The sequence below is a fragment of the Oncorhynchus mykiss genome, chromosome 13 (assembly GCF_057628025.1).
Source record: "Oncorhynchus mykiss isolate SJ-2025 chromosome 13, ASM5762802v1, whole genome shotgun sequence".
Lineage (NCBI taxonomy): Eukaryota > Metazoa > Chordata > Actinopteri > Salmoniformes > Salmonidae > Oncorhynchus > Oncorhynchus mykiss.
Genome location: NC_143034.1, coordinates 6,859,706 through 6,878,688, shown reverse-complemented (window position 1 = coordinate 6,878,688; position 18,983 = coordinate 6,859,706). Strand labels below are relative to the sequence as shown.

General features: G+C 41.1%; 1 protein-coding gene across 1 annotated transcript in view; it reads left to right on the top strand.

The window, feature by feature from the left end:
* Window positions 1-276: 276 nt before the first annotated feature.
* Window positions 277-18,983, top strand: part of LOC110515527 (uncharacterized) — a 34,587-nt gene continuing 15,880 nt past the window's right edge. Inside the window, exons 1-4 of the mRNA XM_090194579.1 lie at window positions 277-971; window positions 1,395-1,492; window positions 1,628-1,805; window positions 6,180-6,949. Coding sequence (XP_090050705.1) covers window positions 758-971; window positions 1,395-1,492; window positions 1,628-1,805; window positions 6,180-6,949 — 1,260 coding nt within the window. The 5' untranslated portion in view covers window positions 277-757. The remainder of the gene's footprint in view (window positions 972-1,394; window positions 1,493-1,627; window positions 1,806-6,179; window positions 6,950-18,983) is intronic.

The following is an 18,983-nucleotide window of genomic DNA, read 5'->3' as shown; positions in this document are numbered from 1 at the left end:
CGGAACAGAGTCAATGTGGAGGCTATATACAGGTGTACCGGAACAGAGTCAATGTGGAGGCTATATACAGGAAGTACCGGAACAGAGTCAATGTGGAGGCTATATACAGGTGTACCGGTACAGTCAATGTGGAGGCTATATACAGGAGGTACCGGTACAGCGTCAATGTGGAGGCTGTATACAGGAAGTACCGGAACAGAGTCAATGTGGAGGCTATATACAGGAGGTACCGGAACAGAGTCAATGTGCGGGGACACAGGTGAGTCGAGGGATTCATTTTAAGCTTCTACGTCTGTGTACAGGAAAGTATTATTTGTAAGACGTAAGAGAAAATATATCTGCTTATTGTTAAATTATTATGACGTTCTTTCCAACACAAAAAGTGTAGTACCTATTGTTTCCAAACTGCGTTACCCACTCCAGCCAGCAGATGGCGATGTGCGTCTTTCAGGTGATGGTTCTTGCGTGACGTGTAATGGACTGGACGGGACGCTTCTTCAGGAACAACAAGACGCCAACTCTTTCAACCACCTCGGTAGCCTGCTAGACAACATAAAACTGAAAGATTGATTCTTTAGACCATGTTATTGTACATTAGCTAATCTCAGTGTTTTAGACAAATTTCGGTTGACGTATCTACTGGTGAACTTTAACCTAATGTGCTTGTTCAATTTGCAAACTTGTTAAAGATTGATACTGAGGTTAGCACTAGGCTAGTCGCTAATGCTAGCTAGCTAGCTAGCTAACATCCCTGACCATGAGCTCACTGAACTACTCCTCCCTTGCTAATGAAGAGGTCTGCTTTACGGAGAAAGAATCTTTCAGAATGAAAAAGGAGGAAGAGGAGGCTGTTATAGTGAAAGAAGAGAAAGAACCCTTTAGAGAGGAAGAGGGTGCTATCTCAATAAACGTGAAGGAGGAAGACGTTTTGAGAGTGAAAAAGGAGGAGACAGAAGATCCGATTGACACCAGTGAGTACTGTCTTAAAAACAGGGACACAAACTGTGCAGTTGTTGAACTAATGTGGGGTTTTTAATGGGCATTCTTACTGTAGGAATTGTTAAATGGTCAATCTGCCCATGGTTCATATACTTTTGCGACTTTTCAGTTAGATGTATTGAATTCTCCATGTGGTCGACATTAAAGTTCCCCTCATCTAGTATAACAGTCTTAAAATTCAATATTGCTGCGTATGTTCTACTTAAAATATAAAAAAGGCACCCATTTTGTGGAACAACCCTTTTACATTTGCATCACAAATATGTTTTTAGGAAATCATGATGAAAGTGGCCATTTTAGGCCCTTTTTAGACATATTCATGCCTCTTGTAAGACTCTGTGATTGTAATAGTAGATCATAAGTTTACCATCTGTTTGATGTTCTCATTCACACAGGAGAGAGACATGACTATGGTGGATCCTCTGCGGAGCCTCAACAACATCCTGATGCTGACGAGGCAGAGAAGAGTCTCTCCAGACCAGAACACCAGATGGTACAGCTTGGTCTGGTCTAGCATACAGCTTGCTCTATTGGGGTCTGGGCTGGGTTTCTGTAGAGCACTTTATGACAACAGTGACATCAGCATCCATAATGATGTGCATCTGTGTCCCCTCTTTATGGTTACTAGGACAACGCTAGCCCTTCCACCCTCCCGGAGTCCATGTGTCGTGCCTCTCCCAGTCGCACCTTACTGCTGGGTATGAAGAGGTTGTCTGTGCTGCTGGTGGACTTCAGGAAAACAACGGGGCTGAGTGGAACTGTGAGGGGAGGAGAAGAGATGAAAGGATCAGATTTGACTCATCAAAGTAAGTGCTGTAGTTTAGTTTGAACAAATACAACAGATCTGCCCATAGGTATCTGTTACCAGGACAACCAGTGGAGTTCTGTTAGTTGACAGGAAGATAGACTGGTGGATATGGATGTTATGAATATCATAACACTGAAAAAGGATTCTGCCAATGAAAAGAGAGAAACCAATAGACCATATAAAACCTTGATGAAAGTTAGCTTTAGAGAGAGAATTTCAAGATGATCCAATGTAAGGTGCTTGTTTTACAAAAACTTATCCTTAAAACATTATGGATATTACATTGCCTGTCCCAGTCAACCCCCCTATCTTTACAAGACTGTTGAACAGGCAAACTAAACTCTAGACACTGTTAATTAATTAACTAATACTGAGGAAAGCTGTGATCAGGTTTATAGGGAAGGACATTCAATAAACACAGCACTTAAAAATGACTGTTTGGCTGAGAGAAATTGATGATGATAAAAATATTGTTTGGACTGTTTTGTTAGACTTCAGTGCGACTTTTGACATTATCGATCGTAGTCTGCTGCTGAAAAAACGTATGGCTTTACACCCCCAGTTATGAAAACTTAGGACACTAAAGAGGCCTTTCTACTGAATCTGGAAACACCAAAAGAAAGATGCCCAGGGTCCCGTATGGCTTTACACCCCCTGCTATATTGTGGATAAAGTGTTAAATAAAAAAAAGCTAACCTTTATTTAACTAGGCAAGTCGGTTAAGAACAAATTCTTATTTTCAATGACGGCCTAGGACTGCCTTGTTCAGGGGCAGAACGACAGAGTTTTACCTTGTCATCTCGGGGATAAGATCCAGCAACCTTTTGGTTACTGGCCTACCGCTCTAACCACTAGGCTACCTGCCGCCCCAGAGCTACCTGTCTAACAGAACACAGAGAATGTTATTTAATGGAAGCCTGTACAACACAATCAAGGTAGAATCAGGAATTCCCCAGGGCAGCTGTTTGGCACCTACCTTTTTCAATCTTTACCAACGACATGCCAACGACATTTGAGTAAAGCCAGTGTGTGTCTGTATGCGGATGACTCAACACTGTACACGTCAGCTACCACGGAAACTGAAATGACAGCAACACTTAACAAAGAGCTGCAGTGAGTTTCAGAATGGGTGGCAAGGAATAAGTTAGTCCTAAATATTTCAGATTACCTTAAATTACATGGCCTACTATGCTAATTCTGTAGCGGTATTGTTAGAGGGGGGTAAAGAAATATTTTGTTGGAGCGCCAGGCAGGTATTGACCCTAGTTATTAAAGTTAGTTATTACCTGTTATAACATGATTATTATTAAATATTATTAAAACTGAAAGGATGAGAGTAGAATAGAGTAGCGCTTCCAGACACATTCTAAACATGGAGTCTTAAAGGAGGACTGTAGCATCTAATGATGAAACATTATGGAGTCTTAAAGGAGGACTGTAACATCTAATGATGAAACATTATGGAGTCTTAAAGGAGGACTGTAACACCTAATGATGAAACATTATGGAGTCTTAAAGGAGGACTGTAGCATCTAATGATGAAACATTATGGAGTCTTAAAGGAGGACTGTAGCATCTAATGATGAATTACTATGGAGTCTGATGCTTTAAAGGAGAAGTTTACCCAAAATCCAGAAACTCCTAGGTGATTCCATACATTGAAACTAGTCATGTGGATTTTTTCCCTCTCTCTCCCTGTAGTGCTGTACTGAAACAGCTGCTCTCCCTCTCTCTCCCTGTAGTGTTGTACTGAAACAGCTGCAAAACGTGTCTCGTGGCGTTGCTGCATGCGGGCCTCGCTCTGCTGCTTTGCCAGTTAATTTGTTATTTTATTACAGCTATGGCTTTTGTCTTTCACCTGTAGTTGTTTATTTATGTCTGAGAAAAAAAACACCTTTCAACTCATAAAACATATACAAAATAAACTCAGCAAAAATATTTACGGATCTTTTTCAGGACCCTGTCTTTCAAAGAAAATTCATAAAAATCCAATTAACATCACAGATCTTCATTGTAAAGGGTTTAAACACTGTTTCCCATGCTTGTTCAATGAGCCATGAACAATTAATGAACATGCACCTGTGGAACGGTCGTTAACCTGATGGGAAAGGTGTTCCGCTAGCGGAACCCCACGACAACATTCCGCTGAAAAGGCAGCGAGCGAAATTCAAAAATATTTTTTAGAAATATGTAACTTATGTAATATGTAATACAGCAAATGAAAGATAAACATCTTGTTAATCTACCCATGGTGTCCAGATTTCAAAAATGATTTACAGCGAAAGCACAACATATGATTATGTTAACTCATAGCCAAGTCCTAAAAACACACAGCCATTTTTCCAGCCAAAGTTAGCAGTCACAAAAAGCAGAAATATAGATAAAATGAATCACTAACCTTTGAGGATCTTCATCAGATGACACTCATAGGACATCATGTTACACAATACATGTATGTTTTGTTCGATAATGTGCATATTTATATCCAAAATCTCAGTTTGCATTGGCGCGTTACGTGCAGAAATGTTTTGATTCCAAAACATCTGGTGAATTTCCCAGAAATACTCATAAACATTGATAAAAGATGCAAGTGTTATTCACAGAATTAAAGATGAACTTATCCTCTATGCATCCGCGGTGTCAGATTTTAAAAAAAACTTTACGGAAAAAGCATAATCTGAGAACGGCGCTCAGTACCCAAAAACAGCCAAAGACAACTCCGCCATCTTGGAGTCAACATTAGTTTGAAAAAACACTAAAAATATTCACTTACCTTTGATGATCTTCATCAGAAGGCACTCCTAGGAATCCCAGTTCGACAATAAATGACTAATTTGTTCCATAAAGCCCATTTAGCCACTTGTTGTTAGCGTGTTCAGCCCAGTAATCCATCTTCATGAGGCGCGACCATTTCCTCCATGACAAAAACTCAAAAAAGTTCCGTTACAGGTCGTAGAAACAAGTCTGCAAAACATGTCTGCAATCAATCTTTAGGATGTTTTTAACATATCACCTATAAGGTTCCAACTGGAGAATTTCATTGTCTGAAGAAAAGCATTGGAACGGGAGCTAACTCTCTCGGGAGCGCGCGTCATGAGACCCAGGCTCTCTGCCAGACCACTCACTCAAATAGCTCCTATGAGCCCCTCCTTTATAGTTGAATCCTCAAAACAGGTTCTAAAGACGGTGACATCTAGTGGAAGCCATAGGAAGTGCAAGCACATCCATAACTATCAGGGATTTAAATAGGCACTGTTTTGAAATTCGACTTCTCACTTTCTGTTTGGATTTCTTCTCATGGCCTGCCATATGAGTTATGTTATACTCACAGGCATCATTCAAACAGTTTTAGAAACTTCAGTGTTTTCTATCCTGGTCTGGCGTCGTTATATGTGGTCTGTGGTTGTGAGGCCAGTTGGATATACTTCCAAATTCTCTAAAACGACATTGGAGACGGCTTCTGGTAGAGAATTGAACATTCAATTATCTGGTAACCGCTCTAGTGGATATTCCTGCAGTCAGCATGCCAATTGCACGCTCCCTCAAAACTTGAGACATCTGTGGCATTGTGTTGTGTGACAAAGCTGCACATTTTAGAGTGGCCTTTTAATATCCCCAGCACAAGGTGCACCTGTGTAATAATCAAGCTGTTCAATCAGCTTCTTGATATGCCACACCTGTCAGGTGGATGGATTATCTTGGCAGAGAATAAATGTTAACTAACAGGGATGTAAAAAATTCTGCAATCTTTTGTTTCAGCTCATGAAACATCCAACACTTTACATGTTGTGTTTATAATTTTGTTTATTGTAGTTACTATCAGTTTTAGGAACATCTTTCCAAATATTTCACCTTATTTTTTACTTTACCCAAAATATGACATCAGCGATAGTCAAAATGTTGAAAACCTGTGAACGTCTAAAACAAGAAATCGGGCCATTTAAACATTGTGTCGAACCCTTTCGACAAAGGGGAGATGTTACTGATGTGCTTTGTGTCTTCGAATTAAAAATTAGTTTTTGACTATCACACAAAATTACTTCTTTAGTTATTTTATGTTTAAGGAAGTGTGTAGGTCACATTCTGTATCATACAGCCATGAAAGTTATATATTTAGAACCACCTGTTCAATTGGAATATAGCAAACTCTGTGTCTTCAGTGTGCTAGAACTGTTTAGTTTTTTGTGTTCTGACTTGTAAAACAGGATGAATAAAATAAGTAGTGTAAACATATAAGTAATTACCAGGAAGCTCTACATGTGTTTTGCCTCAGGTTATTGAGAGATCTGGGATTTACTCTCGTAGCACTGTTGTTTTATGATGTGGAGATTTCATTTGGGTCTCTATTTAAAAAAAACACTGTCTTTGGCAGGAGAAAGACCAGACTCAGAGGAACCAGAGCCAGGGACGTCCAAACCAGCAAGACGACACCAGTGCTCCCACTGTGGAAAGGGTTGGAACAAGTTAAGTGAGCTTAAACGACATGAGATAATACACACAGGGGAAAAGCCTTATGACTGCTTCCAGTGTGGAAAGAGTTTTAAAGATTTAGGGAACCTGAAACGACACGAGAGAATTCACACAGGGGAGAAGCCTTACCACTGCTCCCAGTGTGGCAAGTTTTTCAACCAGTCAGGGGAGCTGAAACGGCACGAGAGAATTCACACAGGGGAGAAGCCTTACCACTGCTCCCAGTGTGGCAAGTTTTTCAACCAGTCAGGGGAGCTGAAACGGCACGAGAGAATTCACACAGGGGAGAAGCCTTACCACTGCTCCCAGTGTGGAAAGAGTTTTAACCTTTTAGGGAACCTGATACGGCATGAGAGAATACACACAGGGGAGAATCCTTTCTACTGCTCCCAGTGTGGAAAGTGTTTCAACTGGTTAGAGGATCTGAAAGAGCATGAGAGAATACACACAGGGGAGAAGCCTTTTTACTGCTCCCAGTGTGGAAAGTTTTTCAGCCAGTCAGGGGGGCTGAAACATCATGAGAGAATTCACACAGGGGAGAAGCCTTACCACTGCTCCCAGTGTGGAAGGAGTTTTAGCCAGAAAAACAACCTGAACCAACACAAGAAAATACACAGAGGGGAAATGCATTACCACTCCTCCCAAGGTGCAAAGCATTTGCCCATTAAGGAAGCCTGAAAGAACATGACACAGAGGAGAAGGCTTTACAGAAGCTCAGACTTTGGGAAAACATATTACTCATAACAATCACTTAAACGTCATTAGAGAATCCACACAGGAAAGAGAAATTACTTCTCTTAGCATGTATATTTCACATCTCATTGACCTACAATTCATCAGAGAACATACACAGTGCACCTGTTGTCTTATATTGTTGCCTTATAATGTGTTTACCTGTTTTTACCAGATGAAATTGCTTCTTCCAATTATTGATAAACATGTACCTGTTAAGAAACTGACTGTTAGAACTGTTAAGGCTCAGAAGCCAAAGAAATTCCCCTACCCAAGAGTGGTAAAGCGGCCTTTACTGGTTCTAACAGCAGACCTATAAACTTGCTGCCAGCTCTTAGCAACCTGTTGGAAATTGTGTTTGAACAAATACAATGCTATTTCTCTGTAAACAACTGAACAACAGACTTTCAGCATGCTTATAGAGAAGGGCACTCAACATGTACTGCACTGACACAAATGACTGATGATTGGTTGAGTGAAATTGATAAGAAGATTGTGGGAGCTCTATTGTTAGATTTCAGTGCAGCCTTTGATATTATTGACCATAACCTGTTGTTTAGGAATGTTTTTGCTATGGCTTTTCAACCTCTGCCATAATGTGGATTCAGAGCTATCTATCTAATAGAACTCAGAGGGTTTTTAATGGAAGCTTCTCTAATGTCAAACATATGAAGTGTGATGTACCGCAGGGCAGCTCTCTAGGCCCTCTACTCTTTTCTATTTTTACCAATGGCCTGCCACTGGCATTAAACAAAGCATGTGTGTCCATGTATGCTGATGATTCAACGATATAAGCACCAGCAACTTGAGGAGACTAAATTACTTGGCATTACTTAGATTGTAAACTGATATTATCTGTTTGATACTGCTGTACTGTTGGACTTAGAAGCACAAGCATTTCACTACACTCACAATAACATCTGCTAACCATGTGTATGTGACCAATAACACCTGCTAAACATCTGTATGTGACCAATAACATCTGATAACCATGTGTATGTGACCAATAACATCTGCTAACCATGTGTATTTGACCAGTAACATCTGCTAACCATGTGTATGTGACCAATAACATCTGATAACATCTGCTAACCATGTGTATGTGACCAATAACATCTGCTAACCATGTGTATTTGACCAATAACGAAGAAGACCTTAAAAATGTATTGGAAAGGAGCATCAAGCTCAACACATGCACTTTCACCACCCTGTGAAGTTCATCATTTATTTCATCTGTAGCCTAATAAACTGCATGGTTTCCCAAGTTGTAGTGGGAGGACCACACAATATATAATCACGTGACTCCAAGTTAACTAAGATATGATCGTTATTAAATCAATATTTCTGCATAAAGGATTAATGCCGCCATTTCTCATTTATACATTTTTACTGACACAAAAAGACCTCACCATGTCAAACGAAGTAACAAATCGTCTGTCGGCATTTAGAAAAGTATACAGTCATATCCTGTTTCCATCAGCCCGGTCATTACTTTGGAAATGGTTGGATCAATATCCACCTTCATGATATGGATGAAGCCTGATTTGGAATGTCTGAGTAGTTCTATCTGATGTCATAATACACCCCTCCGATAATCAAGTGATGTTCAGATGTGATGCATTTGCTCCATTGTTTACATTTAAGTTGGAGGCCCACTCTGATGATGTATGTCTTACATAGTGGGGCTTTAAATTAAAAGTATGGTGACATGTTAGTGTGGCTTATAATGAATAGGATTATTAATCATAAACTCCTATAGCAACAATACACTGTGGCTTTGACTTCAAGAAGAGAATGGGCTGATGGGTGGTGGTGCTACTCTATAGGTTAGGCTGTCCAATATGAATGTTCAATACACACAATAGGTTGATCAGTAGCCAGCTAGCTGCTACGTCTTTAGCCGGACAGCTAGCTAACATGGCTAGCTATCAACAAAGTCAAAATGGACTCCAGGCCTGGTGGTGGCAGTAGTGCAAATACAACCACTGTTTACCGGAGCTTCCTGAGTGAAAAATAATTTGGCTATATAAAGAGGGCACGACAAACCCTAATCCCCCTCAGGAGACTGAAAAGGTTTGGCATGGGTCCTCAGATCACAACGCAGGGCCAGACGGATTACCAGGACGTGTACTCCGAGCATGCGCTGACCAACTGGCAAATGTCTTCACTGACATGTTCAACCTCTCCCTGTCTGTAATACCAACATGTTTCAAGCAGACCACCATAGTCCCTGTGCCCTAGGACACCAAGGTAACCTACCTAAATGACTACCGACCCATGTCACTCACGTATGTAGCCATGAAGTGCTTTGAAAGGCTGGTCATCTCTGTGAAGATGGGAGAACCTTCCAGAAGGACAACCACCTCTGCAGCACTCTGCCAGTCTGGCCTTTATGGTAGAGTGGCCAGACGGAAGCCACTCCTCAGTAAAAGGCACATGACAGCCCACTTAGAGTTTGCCAAAAGGCACCCAAAAGATTCTCAGACCATGAGAAACAGGATTCTCTGTTCTGATGAAATCAAGATTGTACAATGGCCTGAATGCCAAGCGTGACGTCTGGAGGAAACCTGGCACCCTCCCTACGGTGAAGCATGGTGGTGGCAGAATTATGCTGTGAGGATGTTTTTCAGCGGCAGGGACTGGAAGGCTAGTCACAATTGAGGCAAAGATGAACAGAGTAAAGGACAGAGAGATCCTTGATGAAAACCTGCTCCAGAGATCTCAGGACCTCAAACTGGGGCGAAGGTTCACCTTCCAACAGGACAACGACCCTAAGCACACAGCCAAGATAACACAGGAGTGACTTCAGGACAAGTCTCTGAATGTCCTTGAGTGGCCCAGCCAGAGCCCGGACTTAAACCTGATCGAACATCTCTGGAGAGACCTGAAAATAGCTGTGCAGCAACATTCCCAATCCAACCTGACAGAGTTTGAGAGGATCTGCAGAGAAGAATGGGAGAAGCTACCCAAATACAGGTGTGCCAAGCTTGTGTTGTCATACCCAAGAAGGCTTGAGGCTGTAATCACTGCCAAACGTGCTTCAACAAAGTACAGAGTAAAGGGTCTGACGTCGGTGTAACGTAACAAAATCTGGATTTCCGAATGCTGTCCTCTCCAAATTTAGCTGTATTTTATTGGTTGGAATTGTTTTAAGATGGCCATACTGTGGATTATTTAGCTGTTTGATGTTTAATTCTAGGACCCCTTTAGGTATATATATATATATATATATATATATATGTGTAATACCAGTCAAAAGTTTGGACACTTCAAAACCTTAGTCCTTAAAAAAAAAGAAAAATCCAGTTATTAAATGTGTTTTCAATGCATTTCTATGGGCAATATTAGTAAAGCCCAAATTCAATATTTAATTTATTTATTTATATATATATATATACAGTACCAGTCAAAAGTTTGGACACACCTACTCATTCCAGAGATTTTATTTTATAGAATCATGTAGTAACAAAAAAAGTGTTAAACAAATCTGAATATATTTGATGTTTGAGAGTCTTCAAAGTAGCCACCCTTTGCCTTGATGACAGCTTTACACTCTTGGTAATGTAGAGAAAAGTTAAAATAAAGAAAAACCCTGCAATGAGTTGGTGTGTCCAAACTTCTGACTGGTACTGAATATATATTTATATAGATATATTTAAATCAAATATTGAATTTGGGCTTTACTAATATTGCCCATAGAAATGCATTGAAAAACACATTTAATAACTGGAAAAAAATACATAAATTTGTTTTAAGTAATAAGGTTTTGAAGTGTCTGTCCTATATCTAGGCGATATAAGAAAGCTCAGGTAATATTTTATATTGTTTTACATATATTTAACCCCTTATTTTGAGGGGCACAAAACTACCTCCGTACTTCCATTTGTGTGTATAGGTTACCTTCAAATGAGTTCCGATGATCAACATAGAGAACACACTTTCACAACCCTCCCAAACCTCTCTACAACATCCCCAACAAACACCTTCACAACCCTCCCAAACCTCTCTACAACATCCCCAACAAACACCTTCACAACCCTCCCAAACCTCTCTACAACATCCCCAACAAACACCTTCCAAAACCTCTCTACAACATCCCCAACAAACACCTTCACAACCCTCCCAAACCTCTCTACAACATCCCCAACAAACACCTTCACAACCCTCCCAAACCTCTCTACAACATCCCCAACAAACACCTTCCAAAACCTCTCTACAACATCCCCAACAAACACCTTCACAACCCTCCCAAACCTCTCTACAACATCCCCAACAAACACCTTCCAAAACCTCTCTACAACATCCCCAACAAACACCTTCACAACCCTCTCTACAACATCCCCAACAAACACCTTCCAAAACCTCTCTACAACATCCCCAACAAACACTTTCACAACCCTCCCAAACCTCTACAACATCCCCAACAAACACCTTCACAACCTTCCCAAACCTCTCTACAACATCCCCAACAAACACCTTCACAACCCTCCCAAACCTCTCTACAACATCCCCAACAAACACCTTCACAACCCTCTCTACAACATCCCCTACAAACACCTTCCCAAACCTCTCTACAACATCCCCAACAAACACCTTCACAACCCTCCCAAACCTCTACAACATCCACAAACACCTTCACAACCCTCCCAAACCTCTCTACAACATCCCCTACAAACACCTTCCCAAACCTCTCTACAACATCCCCTACAAACACCTTCACAACCCTCCCAAACCTCTCTACAACATCCCCAAACACCTTCACAACCCTCCCAAACCTCTCTACAACATCCCCTACAAACACCTTCACAACCCTCCCAAACCTCTCTACAACATCCCCAACAAACACCTTCACAACCCTCCCAAACCGCTCTACAACATCCCCAACAAACACCTTCACAACCCTCCCAAACCTCTCTACAACATCCCCAACAAACACCTTCACAACCCTCCCAAACCTCTCTACAACATTCCCAACAAACACCTTCACAACCCTCCCAAACCTCTCTACAACATCCCCTACAAACACCTTCCCAAACCTCTCTACAACATCCCCAACAAACAACTTCACAACCCTCCCAAACCTCTCTACAACATCCCCAAACACCGCCACAACCCTCACAAACGTCTCTACAACATCCTGACATCTGAAGATATCAGTGGTCACTCTTCATCAAGAGCAGGTATGATGAATCTCTCATCTCAGACATTACAACTAATGTGCTGTGAGATTAAATGCTGTAATGTTGGAGGAAATCAATTGTAACTGTTCATGCAATGGACAAATCTTTCTCTCTCTAGATTGTCCTGGTGCAGGACAGAGTCAGAGTGCTGGTAATTTTCATGTCTACTGATTTCAATGGTGTCAGAAGTGAGAAGTGATGCGTAGCACCAGATTTAGCCAACAGCTCATTTACATCTGTCCAAGGGAAGATTTGAGGCCATCTAGATGTGTCTCTCTGAGGCCCACCGGAAGTGATGCAACATTTGAGGTTTTGTAGAGAGCTGCTGCTGACACCATGTCCTCTGTTGCTATGACCTCTGATCACTTTCTTACTCAGTCTCTCCTTTATTATGTATCTTCTGTCTGTCAGCTGACAGACCCTACCAACCAACTGACAGACCCTACCAACCAACTGACAGACCCTACCAACCAACTGACAGACCCTACCAACCAACTGACAGACCCTACCAACCAACTGACAGACCCTACCAACCAACTGACAGACCCTACCAACCAATTGACAGAACCTACCAACCAACTGACAGACCCTACCAACCAACTGACAGACCCTACCAACCAGCTGACCAACCTTTCAACCTACCTTACCTTATTAAAATCCTTTTCGGGTTACTTTGTGCAATTTCCACCTGAAGACATACCCTAATCTAACAGCCTGTAGCTCAGGCCCAGAAGCAAGGATATGCAAATTCTTGGTACCAAAGAAAACACTCTGAAGTTTGTGTAAATGTGAATTGAATGTAGGAGAATATAACACAATAGATCTGGTAGAAGAAAATACACAGGTGTTTCTCTGTTCTTTTAATGTTGTCGCATCTTTAAAATAAACAAGAACAGCCAAACATTCAGTTATGATACTGGGGCTAATTTCAAATAAGAACATAAGTAGGCAACAGTATTTGACCAAAGTTTCAGACAGATACTTTCAGGAATGAGTGAGGTACATGCCATTGAGCATGAAGTCACCCAGGTGTCCCTCACAATGTACCCAAGTGGCCGAATTGGAACATCGAAACATTGATGCAAATAACTATATACAAAATACAAAAAATGATTCAAACATACCCGGAAAATAACAAGGGTAACTATTTACACTCAATGTTCAATAATGTGAAGACCCTCTACACAATATTGTGCTGCTGATGCCATAGCCCATAGCAGTCTCTTTCTGCTGTGAAGCAGAGGGTCACTGAACAGGTGGCGCAGCCGACAGAGGATTTCTTTTTGCAAAGAGCACAACGAAGCCTCCTTACTAAGCCCCTTTTGCACTCATTCCTGCCTGCAATAAGGAATTTAAGCATGTGCACACCACTGGTTGAAGGAGCAGAAGGGACAGAGGTAGAGGGGAATGAAGGTGCTACAGTGCTGTAGCTAGCAAGCTCCTGGATGAGCTGCTCCCTGAATGCTAGCTGTGAGATGGGGGGCTGTCCACAGCTCTTGGCCATTTCCTTCTGGAGGATGAAGGCATTCACCACAGCAATGTCAATGAAATGATAAAACAATGTCTTGTACCATTTCATGTTTTTGTGGAGAACATTATAGTATCCTATCAGCGCATATGATAGGCCCACACCTCCCCCCATGCTCTTGTTGTAGTCCTTTACTGCAGTTGGAATGGAGACATTTTTGGTGGTCCATGCCCCTGAAGCGTCCTTCACACGCCTGACGACGTGATCACCACTGAAGGACTTGTGGATAGTGGAGCACATCGCCATCTCTCTGGTGTCCATCCACTTCACAAACAGCAGGCCATCTTCACGGATCCATCTCATGGTACCCCGCTCAGCCTGCTTAGGCATGTCGTTCACCCTGGTTTTCGGAAAGCCCACTCTGTTGGTCTGAATGGTGCCACAGGCCCACATCTCCAGCTTCCTCAGGTCTGTGAACAGGGTAGGGCTTGTGTAAAAGTTATTCACAAACAGTTTGTAGCCCTTCCCTAGCAGCTGAAAATCTAATAACTGCATAACGGAGTCATAGCTAAATCCCTTACCGGTCGCACAACTGTTCTTACCCTCATAGACAAAAAAATTGCACGTGTATGCACACGCAGAATCGGCCAAAACAAACAGTTTGTAACCCAATTTAGTCGGTTTGTTACGCATGTAGTGTTTTAGGCCATTTCTGGCATTTGAGGCTACCATCCTCTCATCTATGGAAAGGTTCTGGGCAGGCTGAAAATAAGTATTACAGGCCTCAATGATGTCGAGGTAGAGAGGTTTAATTTTGCAGAGCTTATCAAACCTTGCCGTGCCTCGTTTCGTCTCGTTGTCCTTATCAACTTCTGGGTCACTGATATGAAGCGCCCCTGAGATTGTCAGAAACCTTTTGCACGACATGACCGTGGTGGGGAAAGGCAGTTGATAGAGGGGTGCAGATTTCCAGTAGTCCTTCAGGGTTTTTAGCTTCACAAGACCCATGTAAATGACCATAGAGAAGTAACAAAAAAGATCTGACCTGGAAATGGGCTTCCATGTCTCTTTCCTGCCTTCCTGCTTCTTAGTTCCGTACTTATTAGTGTTCAACACCAGGGAATCAACAACTGCCGAGGTGAAAAACAGCTGAAAAAGTTGCATGGGGCTGTACTTGGCGTTCATGTCCAGCTGAGGACCTGGTGGCCTCTTTGGTCTGAAAATTGGAGGCGGTGGAGCCACATCCTCCTCCAGCACAGAGTGCCAACGACCCTCCTCCGCACTGCCAGCAGGTTCCACACTTCCCTTCCTCCGCTTCTTTGTCACCGGCTCCACACCTCTTGATGGCCGGGCGGATGGACCAGCTTCAGTGGGGGATTTGCACCTTGGCAGTATGGGCTCCCAATCAGAATCGCTGGGACTGTGAAATAAAGACACAGATTATATATACAGTAAGTAAACATCCACTAAGGTGAGGTGTTGTATTTTATCTAAACATGGAATGGACATGTAAAAATATATGTAATATATACAGACACACAGATACACCCACAATGTAGAGCAATGTGTACTTTATACATATGTGTACTTTATATTTCATGTCATATTTTATATCTGGCAAAAAATATAAAAATATCTGAAACAACTCAAATGAATAATATTTAATATGATTCATTTCAAACAACGTTACTCACCAATCCAACACAGAATCTTCTCCATTTAGAGTGAAAAGAATAGTCACTGTCTGGTCTGACTCTTCTTGTAGTAATTCACTCTCACTATCTCTATCAATCTCATCAATGATATCGTGTAGATCTGTATACTTTGTCTTCGATTTTAAAGATTTACTTGCCATAATTATTCTCTGAAATGCTGCACGTAACCAGCTTGGCTGCCTCGTAGAGTTTTCAATGGCGAATGGTTGAACGATCGATCATATCATTGGTGCGCAATTAGGTCATTGTTTGCCGTGTTTATATCAGTTCCTTTCGGTCAATATGTCCCGGAAAAGAACCATGAAGTGTGGTTGTTTTACTAACAAACAGAGGAATGCAATGAAACCAAACATGACTCGATAAACGTCCGTTTAGATTGAGTAATTACATCGAACGTTACGTCCAAAGTTGAAGGACACGGAATTTACGACAAGTGTTTCCTGTTAGGCTATAAAAATTGATTATATCGAACAAAACGACACTATTGTTTTGTCGTGACCTTTAGTGTTGCTAAAAGAAGAAGATCTTCAAAAGGTAATTGATGAATTTTATTGCTATTTCTGATCAATAATCACATTTGCAGTAAAGCTTTTTGAATTCTGACATGGTGGCTAGATTAACCAGAGGTTTAGCTTTCATTTGGTGTATTGCACTTATGATTTAATTGAAGTTAAATATTTATAATAATGACATTTCGGGCAATTTTTGTTGAAACGTTTCCCTAGAGGAACGCCTGTCCTAGACAGGTTTTTAAACTGTCTGCTACTCAGGTCCATAAGCTAGGGTATGCATATAATTAGTAGATTTGGGTAGAAAACTAAAGTTTCCAAAACTTAAAATAATGTCTGCGAGTATAACAGAATGGATATGGCAGGTGAAAACGAGGAAAATCCAACCAGGAAGTACTATTATTTTGAAAGGCTGTTTTTCCATTGAAAGCCTATCCACCATACAAAGACTTAGGACCCAATTCATGAGCTCTATGGCTTCCTCTACATGTGACCAGTGTTTAGGCATTGTTTCAGGCTTTTACTCTGAAAAGTGAGGGCGATACAGCACTTTCAATGAGAGGACAGTGGAAATTTCCAGACATGAGCCAAGCGCGTCTTTCTTGTTTCTCCTTTTCTATTGACGAAGCTTTTCTCCGGTTGAAATATTATTTAATTATTTATGACAAAAACAACCTGAGAATTGAAGATGTCCCTTGGGGGTATCCGTACCTATGTAGGACATGCGAGGGTTAGGTTAATAAACAGGCTGGAGCTAGAACCTCGTTGTTGCGCGTCCTTATTTTAGATCATACTACATGGTGTCAGAAGTGGTTGTAAAATTCACATAAACGTGAAGGACGTACCAAGTAAATCATACATTCAGGCTGTTTCAAAGCAGGGAGGGGACAGTGTTGGAGATAAAACAGCGCATATCATTATTTTGCTAGCTAACGAGCAAGGACTAAGTTACTGCTAAGCAACATGTTGCAAGAGGAAGAAGCTGGCGGGATTTCAGGGTTTGCGACTCCAAGTTCAACGGGCTCTGGCGCAAACACGGACAGGCCAGTGGCTTGTGCTGACGGAGAATTAAATGGATCAGGCACTTTGATGAGCTTCGGATGTTTTCACTCACGAGACTCCCAGTTAGATAGCAAATGTTCCTTTTTTCCAAAAATACTATTTTTGTAGCCAAAATAACTCCGTTAGTTCTTCACGTTTGGCTGAGAATTCGACCGGAAATTGTGGTCACGACAAACATGGAAAACGTTGTTTATAATCAATCCTCAAGGTGTTTTTCAAATATCTATTCGATAATATATCAACCGGGACAGATGGCTTCTTAGTAGGAAAGAGAGAAACAATGGCTGCATTTGTCTTTTACGCACAAAACACTGAGAGACTCCAGCTGACCACTGACGCAATGTTGACGTTCAGGCTCATTTTTCAAACTAAAAGCCTGAAACTATGTATTGTGACACTAGACACATTAGGGAAGCCATAGAAAAAGGAATCTGGTTGATATCTCATTCACTGCTCAATAGGGACGCATAGGAACGCAGAGCTTTCTAAATAAGAGTCCCTTCCTGCAATATCAGTTCTGTTATGCTCAGACAATATTTTTACAGTTTGAAAATGTAGAGTGTGTTCTATCCTAAGCTGTCAATTATATGCATATTCTAGCATCTTGTCCTGACAAAATAGCCTGTTTACTTTGGGAACGTTATTTTTCCAAAAATGAAAATACTGCCCCCTAGATTCAACAGGTTAACTACAGTGCCGTTAAAGACTATTTTGAAACACATTTTGTAGGGAGACACGACATTATTTTTGAGAGAGCTAGGTTTAATATACAGGAGCAGAGTGAAACCACCGACAGTTTGATCACAGCTGTTCACAAACTACATTATCGAACAAAACAAACATTTATTGTTTAACATGGAGACCTGGGAGTGACACCAGATGATCAGAGGTAAGTGATTAATTTTAATCGCTATTTCTGACACCTCTCCTTGGTTGGAAAATGGCTGTATGGTTCTGTGGCTAGGGTCTGACCTAACAATTGTTTGGTGTGCTTTCGCCGTAAAGCCTATTTGAAACAGGACAATATGGCTGGATTTACAACAAGTTTATCTTTAAAATGGTGTATAATACTTGTATGTTTGAGGAATTTTAATTATGGGGTTTTTAATCTGGCGCCCTGCAATTTCACTGGCTGTTGTCGAGGTGGGACGCACTTGTACCAGAGAGGTTAACAAGAAATTTGTGGAGTGGTTGAAAAACGAGTTTTAAGGACTCCAAACTAAGTGTATGTAAACTTTGACTGTATGTGTGTGTGTGTGTGTGTGTATATAAATAAATATGCAACCATTTAAACAACTGCATTAGCATGAGAAGTAAAAACTTGTTTTACTTACTCAAAACTCTGGTCACTCGCAGAGTCCTCATCCATTCCTTCTGTGTCACTCTGTTGGTCAATTTCTGCAATAATATCATCAAAATGATTATACTTGGACTGAGATTTAGCTTTTCCACTCTTAGTAACCATGTTTAACTTTTTCAGACTTGAGAAGTCTGTAGAAGAGAACGAACTGCTGTGAAACGTAAACTACCGTGCATCTGGTTTCCTTTCACCAGAGAATGAACTCTGTTGTGCACAGCTCTAGCATGATGGGGCTGTTTGTCCTACAAACGACGTTCACATACTGCTGGAAATCCCAGCTCATTGGCTATCTAGCGAGGTTTCAAAACGATAGGTGGTCATTGGTCCAAGACCCTTCATGGGCTAATTCAGGTCTTGTATAGCCAATACGTAATGTAGAATTATGAAACATGTTTGGTTGCCTTCTAGAGTGTCTGAGGATTGCACAGAAACCGAACTTGACCGTGTTAAGCTATGTTTGATTGCTAACAAAATTTGATTTCATAAAATAGTTTTGTTGCAAGTTGAAAGAGTCGGAAATTCATGCAGAATGCTGTTTACAACACGGATCGTGTTAGGATATACATGTCCTTTTGTCAATTAAAATAACATTACATTTATCATAAATACAGTGTAGACATTGCTAATGTTGTAGCGGAAAATGGCTGATTATCTACATAGAGGCCCATTATTATCTACAG